This window comes from Nyctibius grandis, chromosome 14 (genome assembly GCF_013368605.1).
Source record: "Nyctibius grandis isolate bNycGra1 chromosome 14, bNycGra1.pri, whole genome shotgun sequence".
In the NCBI taxonomy this organism is placed as follows: Eukaryota; Metazoa; Chordata; class Aves; order Nyctibiiformes; family Nyctibiidae; genus Nyctibius; species Nyctibius grandis.
The window spans coordinates 9581716-9601710 of NC_090671.1; the positions used below are offsets into that span (position 1 = coordinate 9581716).

General features: G+C 41.8%; 1 protein-coding gene, 1 long non-coding RNA gene and 1 other non-coding gene across 21 annotated transcripts in view; all 3 read right to left on the minus strand.

Annotated features, from left to right (window-relative positions):
- Nucleotides 1-7824, minus strand: part of EP400 (E1A binding protein p400) — a 50140-nt gene extending 42316 nt beyond the window's left edge. For all 15 annotated transcript variants that reach the window (XM_068412249.1, XM_068412242.1, XM_068412244.1 and 12 more), the window contains exons 1-2: nt 7745-7824; nt 4383-5736 (exon numbers count right to left, since the gene is read on the minus strand). In XM_068412249.1, coding sequence (XP_068268350.1) covers nt 4383-5705 — 1323 coding nt within the window. In that variant the 5' untranslated portion in view covers nt 5706-5736; nt 7745-7824. The remainder of the gene's footprint in view (nt 1-4382; nt 5737-7744) is intronic.
- Nucleotides 7825-8107: 283 nt separating this feature from the next.
- LOC137670258 (uncharacterized) lies at nt 8108-17780 on the minus strand. 5 transcript variants are annotated; one of them, XR_011049225.1, is made up of 11 exons: nt 17639-17780; nt 17098-17171; nt 16267-16605; nt 15843-15989; nt 14947-15133; nt 13819-13982; nt 12910-13071; nt 11892-12187; nt 9603-9887; nt 9018-9143; nt 8108-8656 (listed from the first exon to the last, which is right to left on the minus strand). It is a non-coding gene; the product is annotated as an uncharacterized lncRNA (long non-coding RNA). The 5 variants fall into 5 exon arrangements; XR_011049224.1 differs by lacking the exon at nt 17639-17780 and adding an exon at nt 17343-17409; XR_011049226.1 differs by lacking the exon at nt 17639-17780 and adding an exon at nt 17343-17409 and having other exon boundaries at nt 11892-12233.
- Nucleotides 10362-10506, minus strand: LOC137670278 (small nucleolar RNA SNORA49). Its single transcript, XR_011049235.1, has one exon. It is a non-coding gene; the product is annotated as a small nucleolar RNA SNORA49 (small nucleolar RNA).
- Nucleotides 17781-19995: the final 2215 nt, after the last annotated feature.

Here is a 19995-nt window from a genome sequence, read left to right on the forward strand (position 1 = left end):
TTCTATCAATAGCTATGAATCAATAACATTTAATCTCTTCACTGCTGTGAGGGCATTTGTGGCCACTCTAGCTATAGCCTTCAGATGTGAATTTTAAGAATCTCTGACTCATATAATGGTCATGGCTCACTGTCATATCACACTCGATATGGATTAAGTTTTCAAATGTTTGTCTTCTCATAAGGCAGACACGCAGCATATTTCAAGTCCAATGGCCAGTGTCTGGCAGAGCATCACACACTCAGGCATTTATAGACTTTTCAAAACAAGTCACAAAAACTTATTTTCTACAATGCTACTGGATTAATTAACAAATTCAGCTTATGTCCTGTTTGCATCAAACACTTTCTGAGACATCAGTTTAAGAAAGTATGTTCTCCAAACTCTGCTTCAAATGCCATTTATTTCACCTGCACTCTTACTCCGGATGATTGCATACTCACAGTTTCAGGCTGCATCTCTACTCTAGGATTTTTGACTGACATTTTCTTAAGAGTATGCCTCCCAGCTGTCTGCATTATCACCATGTAATTTAGGCTAGACGCTTCAAAGAGCAAAGATGTTATGTCTTTATAAATTGCAGTCATATACCACTAATATTAGGCTAAAACAGACCTAACCTTAATTAAAATAATGTAGTTCTCCGGAGGTCATGCTTATGCAGCACACCCATAATAATAATTCTGAGTGCTGCACCTACACACTCAAATTTGAATGATGATGCTGATCGGGACACATTATTTCTCTATAAACACTAACAAAGACTGATGGAAAGAGACGATACTTTCTGTTAACAGTTTGTGCTAAAAGGTATTATCATCATTGCACAGAGAGTTTTGTACATTTTTAGCATGGACATGGCTAGTCTCTCTGCAACAGCTCTGAAATGGTATAATAATTCCAAAGTACTTCATGACCGGTGTAGCTAGAAGTTGATGATAATCCTAATCACTATAATAAATAACCTGATACAATATTACATATTTTAAACAGCCTAGATGAAGCCTGACTACCTAAGGAGGCTTCCAAGACCTGTCAGCGTTGGCCATAAGAAAGAGCTCTCAGTGCAAGCCCCTTTACTGTGCAACTCGTTTGTAAAAGATCCCAGTGAACATGCCCTTTGTTACACACAGGAATACAACCCATTTTACATTTCATTTAACTCTCCATTTTGCAAAACCTAGATGAAGGCAGTGCAGACTCTCCAGCTTCCATGGTACAGCAGAGTGATTCACCCACTAACACCTGCTATTCAAGTGTATATAATTGAGCTACAAGGTAAATATTTTAGTTGCAGAGGAATTACGGTATATTACTTCTCAGGGTATATAAACAATGGTGTCTGGGTAACACAGAGTTGAAGGCAGCTGCATAAACCCATGCAAGCCTGAATTTAAAAGTTGCATCATCACTGATTCACAAAAATTCTGATTAATTTCTTTACTTTGTTCAGTATTCACTCATGGAAAAAAAAAAAAAAAAAAAAAAAAGAAAAAATTGTAAAAGAGGACTTATGTAATAAAAATAATCACTTCAGTTTCTTCTTCCCAGCATTTCTGGTAGAGCTAATTTAAAGCTGTTAGTTATTTTAAAAAATTGTGTCAGAGGGTTATTATTGTCGTTTAAAACATTTCAGGGAGGGCAAATCCAAAACGTTCTGTAGCCATACTCAAAACCTTTAATAGATAAGGAAAAAAAAGAAAAGAAATTTAGCAGAAATCCACAATTACAATGCCACAGACAAAAGAATCCATATTATCACTATGCAGAATGCACAAATGAACCAAATGCATTACGGAAACAAAAGACAAACAAACCAAAGCGAAAACATTCAAGCTGAAAGTTAATGAAATAAGCCAGCAACCTGGAGACAAAGATTTAACTTCCTCATGGCTTCATTTAATACTGATGCATTTGAAGATTGCAAAGTTTCTTTTTTGTTTTGTTTAGATGATAAGGGATGGGCTCTTGGGAAAATTCTAATTCATCTAAGAAATATCAAATCTGAATGAAGAAAAAAAATCTGGGATGAAACTACATTTTAGAACCATTGAAAAGTACCTGAAATGGTTGCTGCTGGGATGAAAAAGCAGCAGAAACATTTGGAGGAAGCTGGGTTGCTATAGCGACAGGAGTACCAGTCTGCCCATCCTTTCCTGTCACAACCTTTACCTGAGAGAAATATTTTGGGGAAAAAAAAAAGAAGGGAGAATCATTTTCTTTTTAAAAGTTTTTCTTCTTTTTTTTTTTTTCTTTTTTGTACTGTTCAACACACTCATTTTGTACTGAGGGTACCTCACTGAAGAGGGGATTATAACTAAACGACCATCAGTACGGCTCGGTTTGAACGCAGGCTGTTTTTGAAGAGTTCTGTCTCACTTTTAATAGCAGAACAGAGTACAGCCTTGACTATTTATAGTGACTTCTCATCACTGGAAACCTTTTCTTAAATCCAGTTAACATAAAAGTGTGTTTTAAATTTAATGATTGCTGCTCCTAACGGACAACAAATTAGCATGACAGACAGTTTGAACTTAAGAGAGCTCCAACATTTACTTAAGCAATGAGCACAGCCACCATTCGCTCTCCCCTTGAGTTCCCAAAGTGATCAACATTTCCAGGCAAGGGATGAAGCGCGTTGCTTTAGCAGAAAGTGATAAAGAGGAGGGAGGGGGAAATAAAAGAGAAGACAAAAAAAATACAAAGAAAGAACATACTCAAAAGATGTCTTAATCTTTCAAAAGGATTCATCATTTGAAAACACGTAAAGACTTTCGCTGTTGCGCTTTGTAAAATCCTCCAGCAGTTAAACAGATGAGCGGCTTTCACAAACAAAAGACAACCCATCCCAAGAAGGCAGTGAAGTACAGCAAACTCCAAACCCGAAAGGCCGAGGGGTAGAGCCTCAACTGATGTAAATTGTAGTAGCACCACCGACCCCAATGAACCTACACAACTTACACCCGCTAAAGGTCTCTCAAAATGTGCACATTATAGTTACAAATACCTGGGATTTCAGCTGACAAACACGCAACCCAACAAGAACACCTAAACAATTTGACAAAATACAAACCAGGTGAAAAAAAATATTGACTATCAATAAATTACAGTAACAGGCTAGCTTTTATGTTACTATACATAGAAAGAAACAATTCCTTCAAAATTATCAATAACTATCACAAGCAAAAATATGTTTTTCCTAGTCAAGACGTTTAGATCACAAAGCAATGAACAAATTAAACTTCAGCTGTCATGCTGCTAAACTTTCCCACAAATTCCAACTGAAGATATGATTGCTAATGATTCACACCTAAGAGGGTCATCAACTTCCACTGAAGACACTCATTTCTAACATATACTTCAAAGCAATATGAGTTTCTTTATATAACAGGTTTGGTTTGCTTCTTCACAAACTGGCACCTGTATAACCATACATATTTTTACAATTTTTTAAAGGTATTTCTGAGTGCTAAGTGATGCAGTGGCATCAGTTATATCTACTCTGGTGCAACCACTTGCCATGTAGGCTTGCAGGTAGGCTCTGCACAAGACAGGCACTGCTCCAGCACCCACCAGGGTGCTGCACGTCAAGAGCTACACGAACGGGTACAAACGTGTATGAAAAGTTGCATGGCATCTGTCTGTGGCAAGCTTATTTCAAGTCCTTTGCCAATAATAAACAGTGACTTCAAGTTAAGTTAGGAATTTTGAACCTTTGTATAAATAACACAGTTAACATGCTAACGTCCAGTCTGTCAGTGCTATTTCTTTAATCATTTAGACAGCAATACAGGCACAGAGCTCTCAGGCAGCCCAAGTAACCCGATTCATTACTATGGACCCATATACATTATGATTCACATGTTCTCTCTGAGTAACTAGATTAATTCAGGCTTTTGTTGGCCACAGCAACACTGAACTTCAGTAACATCTATGGTTAGAAGTCACATGAGTCAAATAAAGGTTAACCTCTTATAAGACTTTTTGCTCATTTTTTTTTGGTTTGTGTAAGTCTAGTAAGTGAAACTCCATCTACGATTCCTACTCATATGCATTCTGATAGCTTAAAACAGCTTCCACACCAATGCCATCTTTATTTGTGTGCTGGCTTAAACACTAACTAGGACAGTGAAAGCTCCTTTCACCTCTCTATTCTTTTCTTTTAAATACATACACCTAATAGCATGCTCAAACCGACCTGCCGAATCGCACTCCCTAGCAGAACTGCAGTTGCTCAGACCAACTATTTAAAGAAAAACTGCTGTACTTCACCAAGTAAAAATGATTTTTCAGGTACTGTCACATTCTCTAATGCTTCACAATCCAGGTGCCACAACTTCATCTACGATTTATTGTAAAACATTAAACAAGAGATTTCTTACCTCATCGTTGATGACCTCAGATTGTTCCTCCTCTTCTTCCTCCTCCAGATCCAAGTCATTTTGCCTCAGGTATGCTTGGAGTGGAACACAATGTTTCTTCTTAAAAGCCAAAAAGTCCATCATATTCCCTTGAAGATGTTGCAGGAAAAATAGTTCAATCAAACATTCCTTAAAAGTTTCCTTAAGAATTTCCATCTGCTTGTGATGATGATCCAAACATTGTTTTCTCATTTGAGCAGTCTCTTGGTTGGCAGGAGGAATCTCCTCCAGTTTTTTGGGTTGTTTTTTCACTGCCGTATTGACTGTAGGAGTAAGAGGAAGACTCGACAGCCCCTGTGGTACAGTGACCCGTGAAGGACTCGTGGGAGGAGGTGGTGATGTCATTCCAAATGCACTAGGTCCTCCAACTCCTGCTATCAATCCACCAGAAGTCCTGTCATATCCAATGGGTCTACCCAGCTGCTGTCCCTGAAGCACTTGCTGCTGCTGTTGCATAAGTTGCCCTTGGATAATATTGCTGATTTGGGGTGGCAAGCTGGTAGTCGTAATATGGCCTGGGCTAGTCAAAGATTGCATATTTGCTCCGCTAGCTACAGGACTTTGTGGACCGAGATGATGAATGGTGCCACCAGACTGCGAATGAGGCTGTGAAAGCCTGCGTTCCCTTACCGTAGCAGGTGTCCCAGAAGATGGAAGCTGTACTTGTGCAGCAGCTCCTTGAGCAATTTGTGCAATTCCTGGCCCTTCCTGATACACAAAGTGTCCTCCATTTGAAGGACTCAAGCTGATTTGTCTCACAAGCACACTAGCATCTACAAATCCTCTAGTAGGGCTCTGGCTGCACATACCCAAGCCAGGGCCTGGAGTGCCTGCCCGAACGTTTGGTAACGTTTGCACTGGCACAGGGTTAGGCTGTGTGGGGCTCTGAGACTGAACTTGTTGAGGCAGCGGTGACGTAACTTGAATATACGATGGGGATCCATGCTCAAACCGCCTCTGCTGAGGACTGAACTGAAAACTCGGTGATGTTGGGTTTGGTATTGGCAACGGGGTAAGCGTTATCTGCTGGTTTCCTGAAGCCACCGGTCCAACGTTTTGCAGTGTGATGTTCACATTCTGCCCAGCTACTGGACTTCGACTCATTATAAACTGCTGTATTTGGTAACTGGGGGACTGGGGTGCAGATGGACTTGCAGAAGGTGCAAACGAAGCTGCAGGGGACTGGGGTAAATTTGCCTGTTGCTCTTCGCCCTCACTGCCCGTGAAGGACCTGGACCTCTGGAGCTGGCGCTGGGCATTCTGAGGACCATTACCATGGTGCATTCTCACTGTTCTAGGTTTTTTACAGTGTAGTCTAAAGAAACACACAAAAACAGAAATTCAGGGAAGGTAAAAATATTTCTGTAACCAAAACTATTTAGTTACTATTCGAAAGACTACCTTACAGTAAGAACTCGGTTATCCTGTCTTTACAGTTACTTAAAATGTTTTACATCAGTAGTCAAATTATCTAAAATCCTGATCACCACAAAAGCTCACTCAAGTCCCTCATACCTTTTTCTAGCTAACATAGTGCTATTGAAGAGTTTTACAAATGATATGTTCCTCTTAGCTAGTTGGAATGACTTCAAACAATTAAAAAAAAACCCCAACTTTTTCCCTTTCTGTGGAACCTCAAGAATCAAGTCTCCAATATCAAAAATACCTACTCTTTTTTGGGTTCATTATTCCCAGTGTTTCAGTGCTTCTAACACTTGATACAATGTTCTTGAAAATACAACAGTTGCTTAAAATGTACAGTAGGTTTCTTCAACAATAACTAAAAATATGATAAAAATGGACACAAACTATTCAATTTTATTGTTCTAGATACTAAAGAAAAAATGCACCATGAAAAATCTCTCTACCAAATCACCTAGATGTTTGAAAAAGTATAGAACCTGATACTTAACTCTGCCTTCTCTTTCCTTGAGAACACTAACCCCTTAAAGAGATGAAAATTAATCCAAATCTTCATTTCATTTAAAATGCTGTTTATTGAGCGAAGCTATGCAGAAATCCAAAAACGTTCTGGTTTTGTATTTCAACCACTGACAAAAAAAAAAAAATACCACTGACATGCACTGACAGGTAGACCCAGTGCTGGCTGTCACACAGCAGTAGCAGCAAACAAAAAATGAAACCTGATTTTTTTTTTTTTCAAAATCTCGCTCGTATTTTGAAAACAACAGTTTCAGTTGTGGTATTTCAGGCCAAATACACATACAAGTATGCGTCCTTGCTCCTAACTCTGCAGCTGGGTGGTTACAAGTGGCAGCAGCACCGGAACGGGACGCGATGCAGCGGCTGACTGACCGCCCCGCTCGGCCTCGGTTGCCAGGCCGGCAAACACAACACAACCCATCCGCTCCCCTGTCCCGGGCTGCCTGCAGCAATCTGCTAGAGCCCGGGGATGGGGATGCTCCCTTCCTCGCCCCCGGGAAAGAGTCGGCTTCCCGGGCAGGTGCGGGAGCCGAGCAGCGCTGTCACACACGTGCTAGCGACAGGCGGCTGCAGGAGAGGAAAGGGGCTGCCCGGGAGTACACGATCCCCCGTGCCAGGAGGCACCGCGGAGCGCAGCCTGCACGGGGACTACAGCTCCGTCCTGGGCAGGTCTCGGCTCTCCCGCTCCTCGGAGCTCAAGCCTGAGGGACAGCCCTCGGTAGAGCGGGAAGGGAAAAATATTCCACTCCTTACAGGCACCTTTTCCGAGATTTAATAATACTGCAACACTTCGTGGTGTTGTGACTCTTTCATAGCACTGATACCAAATAATTAAGATTCAAATGATATCACCTATCGCCAGTAACAAGGTCTTATTACTTTAATTACTTATACCTCGCTAACATTTACGGCCCAAGTGAAAACACTTAATTAATTACACGCTGATAAGGAAGCGCCACCAGCGCGCTGCCGCCGCCGGCCTCTGCCTGCCCGGGGAGACGGGATCGCCTTTTGTGTGCGAAAACGGAGGTCCGCAAGCAGCCCGCACGGCGGGCCGGGCCCACAGCGAGCGCCCAGCCCCGCCGCGGGCCGGCGCCCGAACTTCGCGCGGGGCTCCCCCCGCAGGGGCAGCGCCCCGGGAACCGCCGCCGCCGCCGCTTCCCCCCCTGCGGCGGGACGCGGCCGGCCCTGCCCGCCCGCCCCAGCGTCGTGCGGCGGCACGGGGAAGGCCCGTTCCTCCGCGGCCGCCCCCCCGCCGCCAGGACCGGTGCTGGCGGGCCGCGGGCCCGAGGCCTGCGGGCTGTCGAGGAGGGGAAGGCGGGGAGGCGCGGGGCCCGGGCGCCCCCCGCAGCCCCCCGAGCCCGGCGGGCCCCACTTACCGCGGGCGCCAGGGCCAGACTTTCCATTCGCTCCTCACAGGAAGCGGGGGCGGGGGGCGGCCGGAGCGGCAGCCGCTACCAGCGCCGGCAGGAGACAAACCGCGCCTCCTGCGCCCCGCTCCGCTCTCGGCGCCTGCGCCACCGCCCCGCCCGCCGGAGCTCGCTCCGCGCCTGCGCCGCCGCCACCGCATGCGCGCCGGAGCCCCGCCGCCGGAGCTGCCTGCCGGGGCCTGGGCTCCGCTCAGCCCCGGGCAGCCAGGGAGGGAGGCGGCCGCGGGCGGCGGTGGGCCGGGCTGGGTGTCGGGACAGGGAGCGCCGGTCCAAGGGGGAACCTGGGCACAGCGCAGAAACGAAGACTGGGGACAGGACCGAAAATCAACTTTTATTGTAGCGGAGATAGGGGAGGGTAGAGCAGTTCAAAGAGCAATCGCTGTCAAAATGCAGCAGGCAAAATGCTGACAGTTTTCTTCAAGATTTAGTGTAAAAACCCACAAGGAAAACTTCCCTACTCACAGGACGAACGAGACACAGCTTACCTGGCACGTGCAATAAAAGCCTCATACGATGCAAAGGGAGAAATGCCAGAAGGGAGGAAAAAAATTAACCTTCTGGTACTCTTGTCTAAATAAAATACTGCCCAAAAAAACTGGGGATAGGTTAGCAATAAAGAAAATACAGCTTCCACCTGCTCAATAATGACATTCGGTTTCCACTCACAAAGCAGACATTTCACTACTTTAAACAACAGCTACTGAACATGTCACATATGCTGAATCCGGGCCGTACGCAAGCTTTGCCTTCCAAAGGCTGACTGCCACCAGGGTAACTGCTACAATTGGTTTCATCCATGCCAAAGAAGTCACTGTGGGCTGACGATCAGGATTTGGTTCCCAGAACTTTTTGCAACTAAATCTAAAATTAAATTTTAGATGAACATTGGTTACTAGAGGAAAGTATAGAGATAAAACTGTCAGAGATAAAACTGTCTAAGATAAAACTGAAAATAAGTGATGGAGTATACAGAGATGACAGCATTTAAAATTCTATGTAATTAAAATTAATTGCACTTAAATAATACAGCTTCTGGGGATATACTATTTTCTAAAGAGCAAAGGACTTAATGAAAGGCTATTCTCCCTTCATTTTCACTTATTGTCAATACATTTTAAAGTGAGCAATGCTATTTAATAAAGATTTAAGGATTTATTTTCAATAGCAAAGAGTCAACAAAAGCATCTGCACAGTTGTCATCAGAGTGATGGTGATAACTTACACTGTCAAATGCTTCTGCTTGAAAAAACTGGCCGGGGGTTGTGGGCTCCAGCTGTGCTGGAATGGTGGGTACCACGGCCACCTCCTGTCATACAGCTCTGGCTGGAGAGAGTGTACATCCTGAAGCCTGAAAGTATCATAAAATAAACCAGTATTTTTAACATTTACAAGTGTTCTAAAGTGATCACAAAACATCCTCTATATAGGGAATTCCTTGTCAGCATCACAGAATCCACTCAGGGATGAAGCCCAAAATTCTGTATCTTTAAGAAGCAGCTTGTCTATAATTATTCTTTGAATACTATTCTTATATTCCTGAACACCAAGACTGTATTTTTTGGTAACTTTTAAGTCCATTCACCTCAGCTCAGATAAAATGAAATGCTCCTGTTACTCAAGGTCCCAGCTCTCCGGATTTGCTGAGAGTCTTACACACAGCCTCAGCAAAGTCAAAACAGATGCCGTAAGTGCATGTGAACCTGGGCTTACCGATTCATTTAGCAGGGAGGAACACATTTCTCTGCCTGCAACTGCAGGAGTGAACTGAATTCACATACCACATGGCAATTACGTTTTTGTTTCTCACCTGTGTTTCTCCCCGTGGTTGACACTGAGTTTGCATTTGCTCTGCTCTTCGTTTCTCCTCTTGCTTCTGACTAGGCTGTTGCTCCTGCAGTCGTGGAGCTATTTGTTCTTCAGTCAGTGCCCCTGACAACTATTCTTTAGCCTTTGTATCCATCAGCGGATCTAAATCAGTGTCGTAGAAAACAACAGTATTTGCATCTACATAACTGACACCTGTGGAAGGAGTGTGAGAGGAAAGAACAGCACAGAAGAATCGTTTGTCTTGGTTGAAGTTTTTGATGGATTCCTAAAATGGGAGACAAGCAACTTAATTACAAATTCACATTAATAAAGCATAAATCTCTAAACAAACTTTTTACAGAATGAGAAGATCAGAAAAATTGCTTTATTATTACTTCCCCAACCGACATTAAGCTTGCAAACATTTTAAGCTGACTGCCCACATCACAGATCTACACAATTCAAAATTATTTGTGTACCATTAAAACTATTAATTTATGATGCAGTCAACCAGATAAAAATCCAAAGATCTATTACAGTAGTCACATTATGTCCTATGACTAAGCACACCTGACTGGGTTATTACATTCTGTGCGTGCTTCATCTTTTTTCTTGTCTGTTGACTAAATTGAATCCCTTCTATTGTGCTGCCTTGTGTTGTTTTAAGGCAAAGTATTCCCTTATGTTTTATACTGCACCTGACAGAAAGCATAACAATGCAATTTGAAATAAAAAGTAACAAAATAATAACTATATTGTTAATATTTGCTCAAATTGTAGGCCCCAGAGGATACTGAGAATCTTACTGGGGAGGGAAATGAGCATATTTTCAATTTATCCTCAGGCAATGCCAGGGCACTCTACAAAAAAAAAAAAAAAAAGCCCCTGGAGTAAGGCTGAGGAAATGCCAACAGAAAAATAGCAACTACACTTAAAGTACTAACAATGTGGATAGCTACAGATAATGAAAGCAAAAGCAATTAATCAAAACGCTATTGTGAAATAAAACACCTGTATTTCAAGCACAAATTACTCATAAATGTAGGCCAACTAGTGGCATACCTCTTGGAAACACCCTGGATGCCTCATCAACTAGTAATGACTGACATTTCATATATAATTACATATTTGTGCTACAGCTACATACATAATTTGCTTAAATAACTAATAAAATTATGCAAATTAATTTTGCAAATGTATTAGACTTTCCTTTAGTATTTTCCCTCCCACTACAAGCATCTATTCACTATTAGCTCGAGTAAGATGTCCTCTTACTACATAATGCCAGCTGTGAGCATCACTCTCATTATGTATGTGAGAAAATGGAAGTTCAAGAAAAGCTCCAGTATATCAAGCATTGGAATCATCTGTGTCAAAATCAACATACGATGGCCTCTTGCTTTCAGCTTCCGAAGCAAGACAGCCAGAGCTTCCATCTTGCCTGTTTATGAAATAAGAACTTGAAGGTTCTGCAGGCAGCATTCAACAATTAGAGAAAGCACATTCGCACAGTTCTAACAGGTGGTGGTTTTTTAAATACCTGAATCATGCTGCACTAGTCAGGGGTCTGGAAACTGTAGAAAATAAGGCCTTGCTATCTGCTGCATTGAATGGAAGCAGGGAAGTATCTGTTCCTTTAGAGTAAACTTCAAGACCTTCATTTCATGCGTGTATGTATAAGGAGGATTTGCTACATGCAAATATGGAGGAGCAACAGCTACAGCTGGCAATATGCACAGATCTCTATAAAACAAACCAAAACTTTAATATACTAATTTTTAACAGCTTGGGCTACTAACTACTCAAAACCAGTAATAAAGCAGATGTCTGCATGGAAGCATAAAGGACTTGGCTAAAGGTAGTTGAATGTAAAACAGTAGATGAAGTTTTACACTAACATCAAGTAAATGCAAAAACACTCAAGATCAGAACAAGACAAGAGGAAATTACCACTATCCGTAAAGTTACCCAGATAAGCTGACTTACAACTCCTACTTTTTTGTAAGTATTTACACAAAAAATACAAGATATGTCAAAATAAAGTAGAATTGCTATATAACCAATAACAATTGCCATGGAACTATTAGGAGTTTTAAAATCTTAGAATGATCTAAAATTATACATCAGGGACGCAAATAGATTCTGCATACAGGAATTTAGCGTGCAATAAGGATTAAATAAGGCCACTCATTTATCACTATTAGCATTTTACAGTACTTTACATAAATGCCCTCTTTTGGATGGTAGTATACACCCATCAAATTTGTGCAAATGGATTTGTCTCAATTACCTAGTAACAACATCCTTCAGGGCGATCTGTTGCTGCTTCAACGTCAGAATGAGTTCTTGCAATGGATCCTTTATAACCTCTGAAGTACTTAAATATGGAAGGCAATTTGCACAGCCAGCCCAGCGCCATTTGTTAATCCTGGCAGAACAATGCTGAGAGATTTTTCTTTCACTGATCCAAGAGCAAATTTCCAACAAGTCTCTGCCACACAGGGGAGTTCTGGAACAATGACGCTCATTCCCAAAATATATTCTGTCCAGGTGTTCCTTTAGTTGTCTTTTTTCTTCTGTGATACCCTTTAAATTCAAAATTCTTTTCTGAATGTATTTTGACCAGATAAAGCTTATGTGAAAAAGACATTTACACAAAAGAAAGTTGAAAATAAGGAGAACTCTCGCATTAACTAAATTATATTAATGACTATGAAAAAAGTGAGCAGGAGAAAAGCTGACAATTAGAATAGTATTTGTGATACAAGGACAGATGTTAGGTTTGGTATTTTAGTGAAAATAAATCTGCTTTCCTACTCTATACCTACTGATGAAAATACAACGGGACTTTCAAACTATTATTGGAGAGTCCACTAGTACAGATGGATAAGACTAGTCAATTACAATATTCTACATGCTTTAAATATTAAACCTTTGACTATTTCAGCAAATAGATATGCACACATGAATCTTGTAAACCATATATTGTTCACGATCAAGTATATACTCTATCTTAGAAAGAGTTAGCATAGTAACTGAGTTGGACATGAAAGTGTAGATACGGATTTAAATTTAGTACTCAAGTCATCCACTGTCACATTAATAAATTCATTTTTCCAGAAAAGCAGCAAGACAAGAAAAATATTTTAATGGAGAAAAATAATTTAATTTTACAGACACATGATATTACAATATGAGGATATTGTAGCTTCTAGAATTTTGATTTCTGAATAGTTAAAAAGTAAAAAGAAAAAAAGAGCGAAAAAAAAAAAAGAGAAAGATGTGAATTGAATCATGTAGCACCTTACCTTGATGCTTCAGAGACTGTCTACCAATAAGCCGACAGAACTGACTGTAAGACAAAGTAAATGTTTTCCCTCTAAAATGTAATGTTACAGGCTTCTCTGGCTGAGCAATTCTCTCTTGTGCTCCAGCTGTGGAAGCCATTGGGCTGAGTACTATCTTGCTGGCTGTTATGAGAAGATAAAAAAGGTACAAAGTTTAAAAATAAGAATTTCCTCACTGTACACTGCAAGATTTGAATGCTTATCCCACGCATATAGTGTGCCCTATTTCCAATGAAGGCCAATTTTACTCCAGACATAACACTTGGGTTGCACTTAACTGCAAACAGACTAGGTCTCCCTCTAATACTGTGTGTTCTTAAACTACACATGAACTGTTCTTCCTGTTAGTACCACTGGTAGACCTATAAAAAAAAAAAAGGATGATTTCCTAGATACAGTTTAACTGGTATTTCGCACGTGTACTCATTTGATTTGACCATGTACAAACTTTGCAAGGGCTTCAAGAGTCTTCACAGGTATATTTTAAGCAAAGTTTTGGGGAAAAACAAGCACAGAATAAGAGATATTACTGCACAATTCATTTTTAGCAATGACAGAAGTTCTTAGAACTGTTAACACCACAAAATAAGAATTATCAGATATAATTTTCAGTCTCCATTCATACTGAATGCTTCCCATTCAACCATGCAAAACCTTGTACTGTACCCAGCTGAAATCAATATGTAGAGAATTTAGAAAAGGCCTGAAAAAGAGTGTGCTTGAGATACTGCACTACATCCCCAATCATCTGAAAATGATCTGTTCCAAAGGGCTGTATCACATCAAAAAGACACAGTTAGTAATGACCTTTAGTATTACTCATTTTCACCTGTTACTTAAAAAAAAATAAATCACTGGAACACTGCATACCTATTTGGTTTGAGCTTCACTGGCTCAAATCTGGGTGTCAAAGGAGAACAGTAGATCTCTTCAATAGGCTTCCTAGTTACCTTCAGTTTTGGTAGTATTTGTGCTTCGTAGCAAGGCATTTGGTTTTCCATCTCAATCACATCAAAGAGAGACCAGTCTGTGTGCTTAAGTTACAAAAAACAAAACAAAACCCTAAAGAAATATTCTACTGCTATTCAGTTTCAGTATAAAAAAATAATAGTAATAATACCACATTATCTAAGAATGATTAAAAAGCTCACAGCTGATGCCAGAATGAACTCAAAACGTGGAGAAGCCAAGTGTCATGTGATTTTGCAGAGCAGCTGCTGTTACTTTAAAAGGTTTCAGCAACCTACACCATGAAAACACAGCATTGTGCTCATGTTACCAACAGTCAAAACCAGGGCAGTACCCTCAAATTACAAGCTCTGCAGTTAATTCAATGCTTGCAACTACAACATTACCTTGATACAGTAACCCTACTTCCTTCACAAGCCTTTGACACTCACCCTGTCCCCCCACCCAAAAAATGCTTTTTCCAACAGGCTTAAAGGAGTAACTATTTGCATTTCCCAGGACACATAAAGCTACTGTTTTAGCTTTGTCCAGTTTCTTAAGACTCTAGTATTACTGAAATCACCAGAAAAAAATAGATTAAATCCCCTGCAGTATCACTTTAAACAAACAGACTATAGTTTAAACTGTGGAATCTGAGACAGCTTCTCATCTCCAGAGCTGCACACAGCATAACTGTGCCCTTACTGCTCCTCAGGACAGGACAAGAACAGCACCTTTCCCTTGATTCCAAGACCCACCAGTTTCTGTTAACTGGGAACTTCAAGCAAAACCAAAAAATGTTTCAAAATAGCCTGACCTTCTTTGACACGGATAGCAAATTCCCAGTATACCTACTAAATTCAGTACTGCCATAAAGTTAATGGCTATTATTTATAATCCTAGCAGTTGCTTTGAAAAATAAATGAATTAGCAATTCAGATTTTGAAATTTATTTGGAACTTGAATTATGTGTCAGAAGTTTTATGTCCTAAGCCACCTGCTCTCACAGTCAAATCAAGTCAAGCACAAGAGAATTACTTCCCTACTCACCTTCCAACGATCCCATCCTAATGCATTCAGCGCTAGAGAAGCAGTTGTAAACTCCAGTGTGTCTAATACAAAGGACAAAGTTGGAAGCTGGGGATTTATCAGATCAGGATGGTTACACACCCTTAGCAGCTGTGACGGAATATGGAGGATACTGAAAAACTTCCCACTTCTAAGACGTTCTTGAGTTCTGTTATTTAAAATGAAAATATAATGTAAATTATCTTTAAAAAACAGTGCTTTTTAGGAGCTTAGGTCTTTCTGCACACTCAAATTGTTTTTATGAATAAATCCGATAACATCAAGTTATTAAACTTAGAAAAGTATGAATTAAAAAATGCAGTCTTCCATTCCTCCAGCTTCTCTCACATTCACACAAACTTTTAATAATTTATAGAATATATTCTGATTTTAAAACCCACATTATCATAAACCTGAATTTCTCAAATAGCCACTCTATTTCAAATAAAAATGACATTGGATAATATATGAAACATATTGTCAATATTAAGGCCTTGTAATAAAAAATTACAAACACAAGACACAAAATTAAAATTGCAAGAATGAAAGGAAAAGTCACAGAACTAAAGGAATAAAAATGTTCATCATGCCAGTAGGTACGTATACACAACTTAAAAAGGCTGGCCAAACATGGCTGGTCATCAAAGCAGATTTTATTGGTAAATATCAAACTCTGCTTATGAACCAGAATTCATGAAATGAGAAAATATCTTCATTCTTCCAGTATGCCACATCACAAAAGAGAAAAGAACCAGGCTGTGATATCACCATACTGAAGTTTTTAACCACAATGGTATAAATGTGACTCTGGCTGCTATTTTCTGTGTAATGCTTATGTTACCCAGTACATGTGTAGGTGAAACAGTGTTCCATAATACCTGTCTTTTTTTTTTTTAAAGTTCTTGTGGGTTCCCAAGATACAGAAGAATTTTCAAAGCAGGACACCAGCATTTCAGTTCAGTCTCCCACTTCAGCACGTTAAAGTTTTGTGAAACAAGAACAGACAAGAACAGGACCCCAGTTACCTATAGAGATAAAAGGTACAGCATGACTGGAAATGAGTGCATACCACTTCAGAACTTACAAGAAAAGGCAATTGTGTATATACAAACAACATACACATGCACTATCAATGAAAGGAATTGTGTCTCCTTTCTTATATTTGTTCCAGGTAAATCTTATATTATACATATTAAATTATACATATTAAAAATTATTTTTTTTCTCTTACTGAAAACACATACACTAATGAACTGTTAAAAATATAGATTTATAAAATAAAAGACCTACAACATCTCATACCTTCATTACATGCCAGGTGTGCAAAAAAAGCAACAACTTGCACAGTTTTTCCAAGTCCAGCTTCATGAGCCAGAATGCCATTTAGATTCATCTTATACAGCTTTGGCAGCCACTCCAGTCCAGTCTTCTGGTACTCTCTAAGAGTGTCGCATAATAAAGATGGAGTATCGCGTTTTACTACTGTTGTCCTTTGAGCACTGCCTTTGGGTAACAACATTTCTGCAGCAGCAGCAATGTCTGCTAAATCTCCCAGGTATTTCTTTACAGTAGATGTGAGAAGATCTGGAAGTACCACTTCCTTCTGAAGGCTCTCTTCCTTATTCAGAGAGTCTCTTATTTCTGCACAAAAAAATAAAAATCATGGTGCTGCCGTATCTGAGATGAATAATTAATTGACAGAATTGATGCCATTTACACCTAAGCCAGGGTCTAAAGAACACAGGAAATCTACACTACAAGAATACTGTAAAATGCAGTTTGTGAAACTTGACTACGTAACCAAAGGCAGACTGCAGTGGGACACAGGTGCACACATGATAATTTTAGTGAATTCAGTCTCATGCATGGCTCCCAGGGGACATAAAATTAAACCCTGATACAAACAAGAGCTCAGCAACAAAAAGCCTTTACAGTGCATTTATCAAAGCTTTAGTAAGGTACAGGAAGTTAGCAAGCTAGAGAAAGGAGATACTTATGACTCAAAACTAAGACCAAAATACTAGCTCCTAAACATTTATTTTGGTAAGCTTATACTACTACTACCAGTACACAAAAGGGGAAAAAAAAGGTCATGCAACAAAAAAAAAAAAGTCCTAGGTTCTTATTAATTACCTTTTTTTGAGATGTTCTGTGAGTTTAATGCTTTCTTCCTCCTCTCTTCTAACTCGCAGTTTTAAATCTACCACCTAAAATGGAGATAGTGGGGAAAAAAGAGCAGAAGGAAATGACAAACATGAACGCACTTAGCTTCAAATACAGCTATGAGTTACTTAACATTCCTTCAACAGTAAGACAGGCATCAGACACAGCTACAATGCAGAGCACTCAAAGAAAAAAACAGCGTGTACAAAACTGACCATGAATAGAAGTCATCCACATAATAAGCGAGAGCTACCCAAGAATGACTCACATCAAGACTTAATCGTCCTCAGCGAGCCAGCTGCACCGACTAGGATTAGTGAAGCGCTCGCCTTCATGACATATAAGGCCTGAAATTATTCATGCAACAACAACATGAAGCTATCTTTACCAACAGATAATATTCACCACGTGGGCTGAGCAAAGCTCAGTTGTAAGATACTCGCTGTTATGGTCCAATAGGTTTTTATTCTGTAAGTTTTTAGATTTTTTTTTTTTCTTTTTTTACATTTACCTGTTTAATGTTGGGCCAGAAATGTTCAATTTCTCTAGCAGTAAAAGCACCAACAGCCCTCAGTTGCTTCTCTTTTCTTGCATGTTTCCTTATGAAGTATCATATCCTCATGATGACGAGCCACACTTAAAATCAGCTGAATAAAACTGTAAAATTATTTTAAGTTTACTCCATTCTATCTAACAAGCATATTTCTAAACAAAGAAAAATAATACAATCCCTTTAGGAGCACTAGGCAACCAGTCTCTATCAGGGTATCAAATGACCAAAAAGGAAAAATTTCATGCAACAACATCAATTAAAGAAAACAACAAATTAGGCACAGGGGGTACAAATTTAAGAACAATCCATGGAAAATGAGACATGCAGCGCTCACTAAGATTTCTAAAATTTTCTCCAGAGGGTTTTTAAATCGTATAATAATTGGTATTAGATATACTGTTACAATTACAGAAAATCTCATTAAAGCAATTATCTTTAATTACAAAGCTTAAAACTTCCATTGGATCATAAATATCATAAAACATTAATATATGCACTAGATGTACTAGCGTTATTTTAAAGATTGCAACTTTTTTTTTTAAAACTGTTATCAAAACTAATTATGATACTCTATGCAAAGTACTATTTTGGAACTAAAATAAAGTTAACCTAATAAAGTATCTCATTATCAATTAAACAGTGTATGGGTCTACCACTTCCAAAGCTCTGTCCACATTTACCTTTGATTTCACTTTTACATTCTCTATATTTTGCTATGAAATGATTTTTATGGTCACAGAATTGCTTCCTGCCCAACTTTTATAGAGAGTTCACCTCAATGGTCATTGACCATTTAACTTGATTTAACCACTTCAATTCTTTATCATTCCAGTAGATTTATCCAGTTACTTTATTTCTAGCCATCAGACACAGAGGATTCCTGCAGCACATACTGAGTCTTGACCGGAGTACGTTTGTACCTTGAAGACTACCCAGGATAGTCAACAGGTGCCTTAGGCTTTCAGCGATGACCAAACCCGCAGCCAGCGCGGAGCCCGAGACAGGCCGGTGCTCCCATACACGGTCACCACTGGAGACCATGGAAGCTGTCACAGCAGGGCGATGCCTGGTGTCACTCATGCAATCCCACAGCTCTGGTTTCATAAAGAGCTGCCACTTGAGGGGCGGAATGATTTATCCTACGTTACAGCCGTGTGTGCCATGGATACAAACCCACGCGGGGTTCAATAGCCGCGGAGCAGCTTTAGTGCAAAGATGAAGTTATCTGAACGTACAAGGGCAACGCGGTATCAGCCCTCCTCTGCTGCGAGACACACAGGAGACCCGCCGGTGCCGGGCGGAGCGGGCAGCCTTACCTGCGGCTGTCCCAGCAGGAGCTGCCCAACCGGCTGCGCGGCTGCGCACTGACCCCAGCCGCGGCACCCCCGGCAGCGAGGACGCAGTGCGCTTAACGCCCTTCATCTTCCAGGGGACAGAAAAATAGACTCTAACGCCCAGCTCAGCAGCCCTGGCACGGCACCGGGGTGCGCACACCGAGGCGGGGAGAGCCCTCCCTCCGCCGCCTCAGAGCGCCCGCACCGCCCCCAGCCCTCGCCCGCCTCTGACACCTCTCGCTGTCCCGTTCCCCCGCCGCGGCACACAGCCGGGCCGCCGGGCCCCGCCTCTGACACCTCTCGCTGTCCCGTTCCCCCGCACCGCCCCCGCACACACCCGGGCCGCCGAGCCCCGCCTCTGACACCTCCCGGTGTTCCGTTCCCCCGCACCGCCCCCGCACACACCCGGGCCGCCGGCCCCGCCCCACAGCGCTCCGAGGGCTACAGCGACCGCAGCGCCCCCTGACGGCCGCGGCCACGGCGGCAACCGCCCCTGGCCCCGCCCCCCCAGCCGGCCCCGCCCGCCGGGCGCTAAGCGATACCATTCCTCTCTCACGCGGGGAGGGGGGGCACCTGCCGGTCCCACCCGCAAAGGGAGGGGGCGAGCAGCGACGCTCGGCGCATGCGCGCAGCGTGGGCGGTGCTGGGGCTGGACGGGCACCTCCCGCATGGCAATGTCCCGTCAGAGCCGGGCGGCGCGAAGAACGCGCTTCCCTCGCAGCGCTTCGCCGCGGGGCCGCGCCTCAGGGCGCCACAAAGGGCCACCAGCGGGGACATCCCAGTGCAGGCTCCGGGCAAGGGGCTGTCCGCGCTCAGGCGCCAAAGGAGCCCGCTGTAGGCCTCGGGCGGCCTGTGCTGCCCTGCGGCAGCCTGCTGGGGCGAGCCCAGCGCTCAGCCCTTGGGTTCTGCCCCCCGGGTGCGCCCTTTAGAGAGCCCATCTTCGAACTCAAACCACCTCTGTACTTTTTATTTCTCTATTCA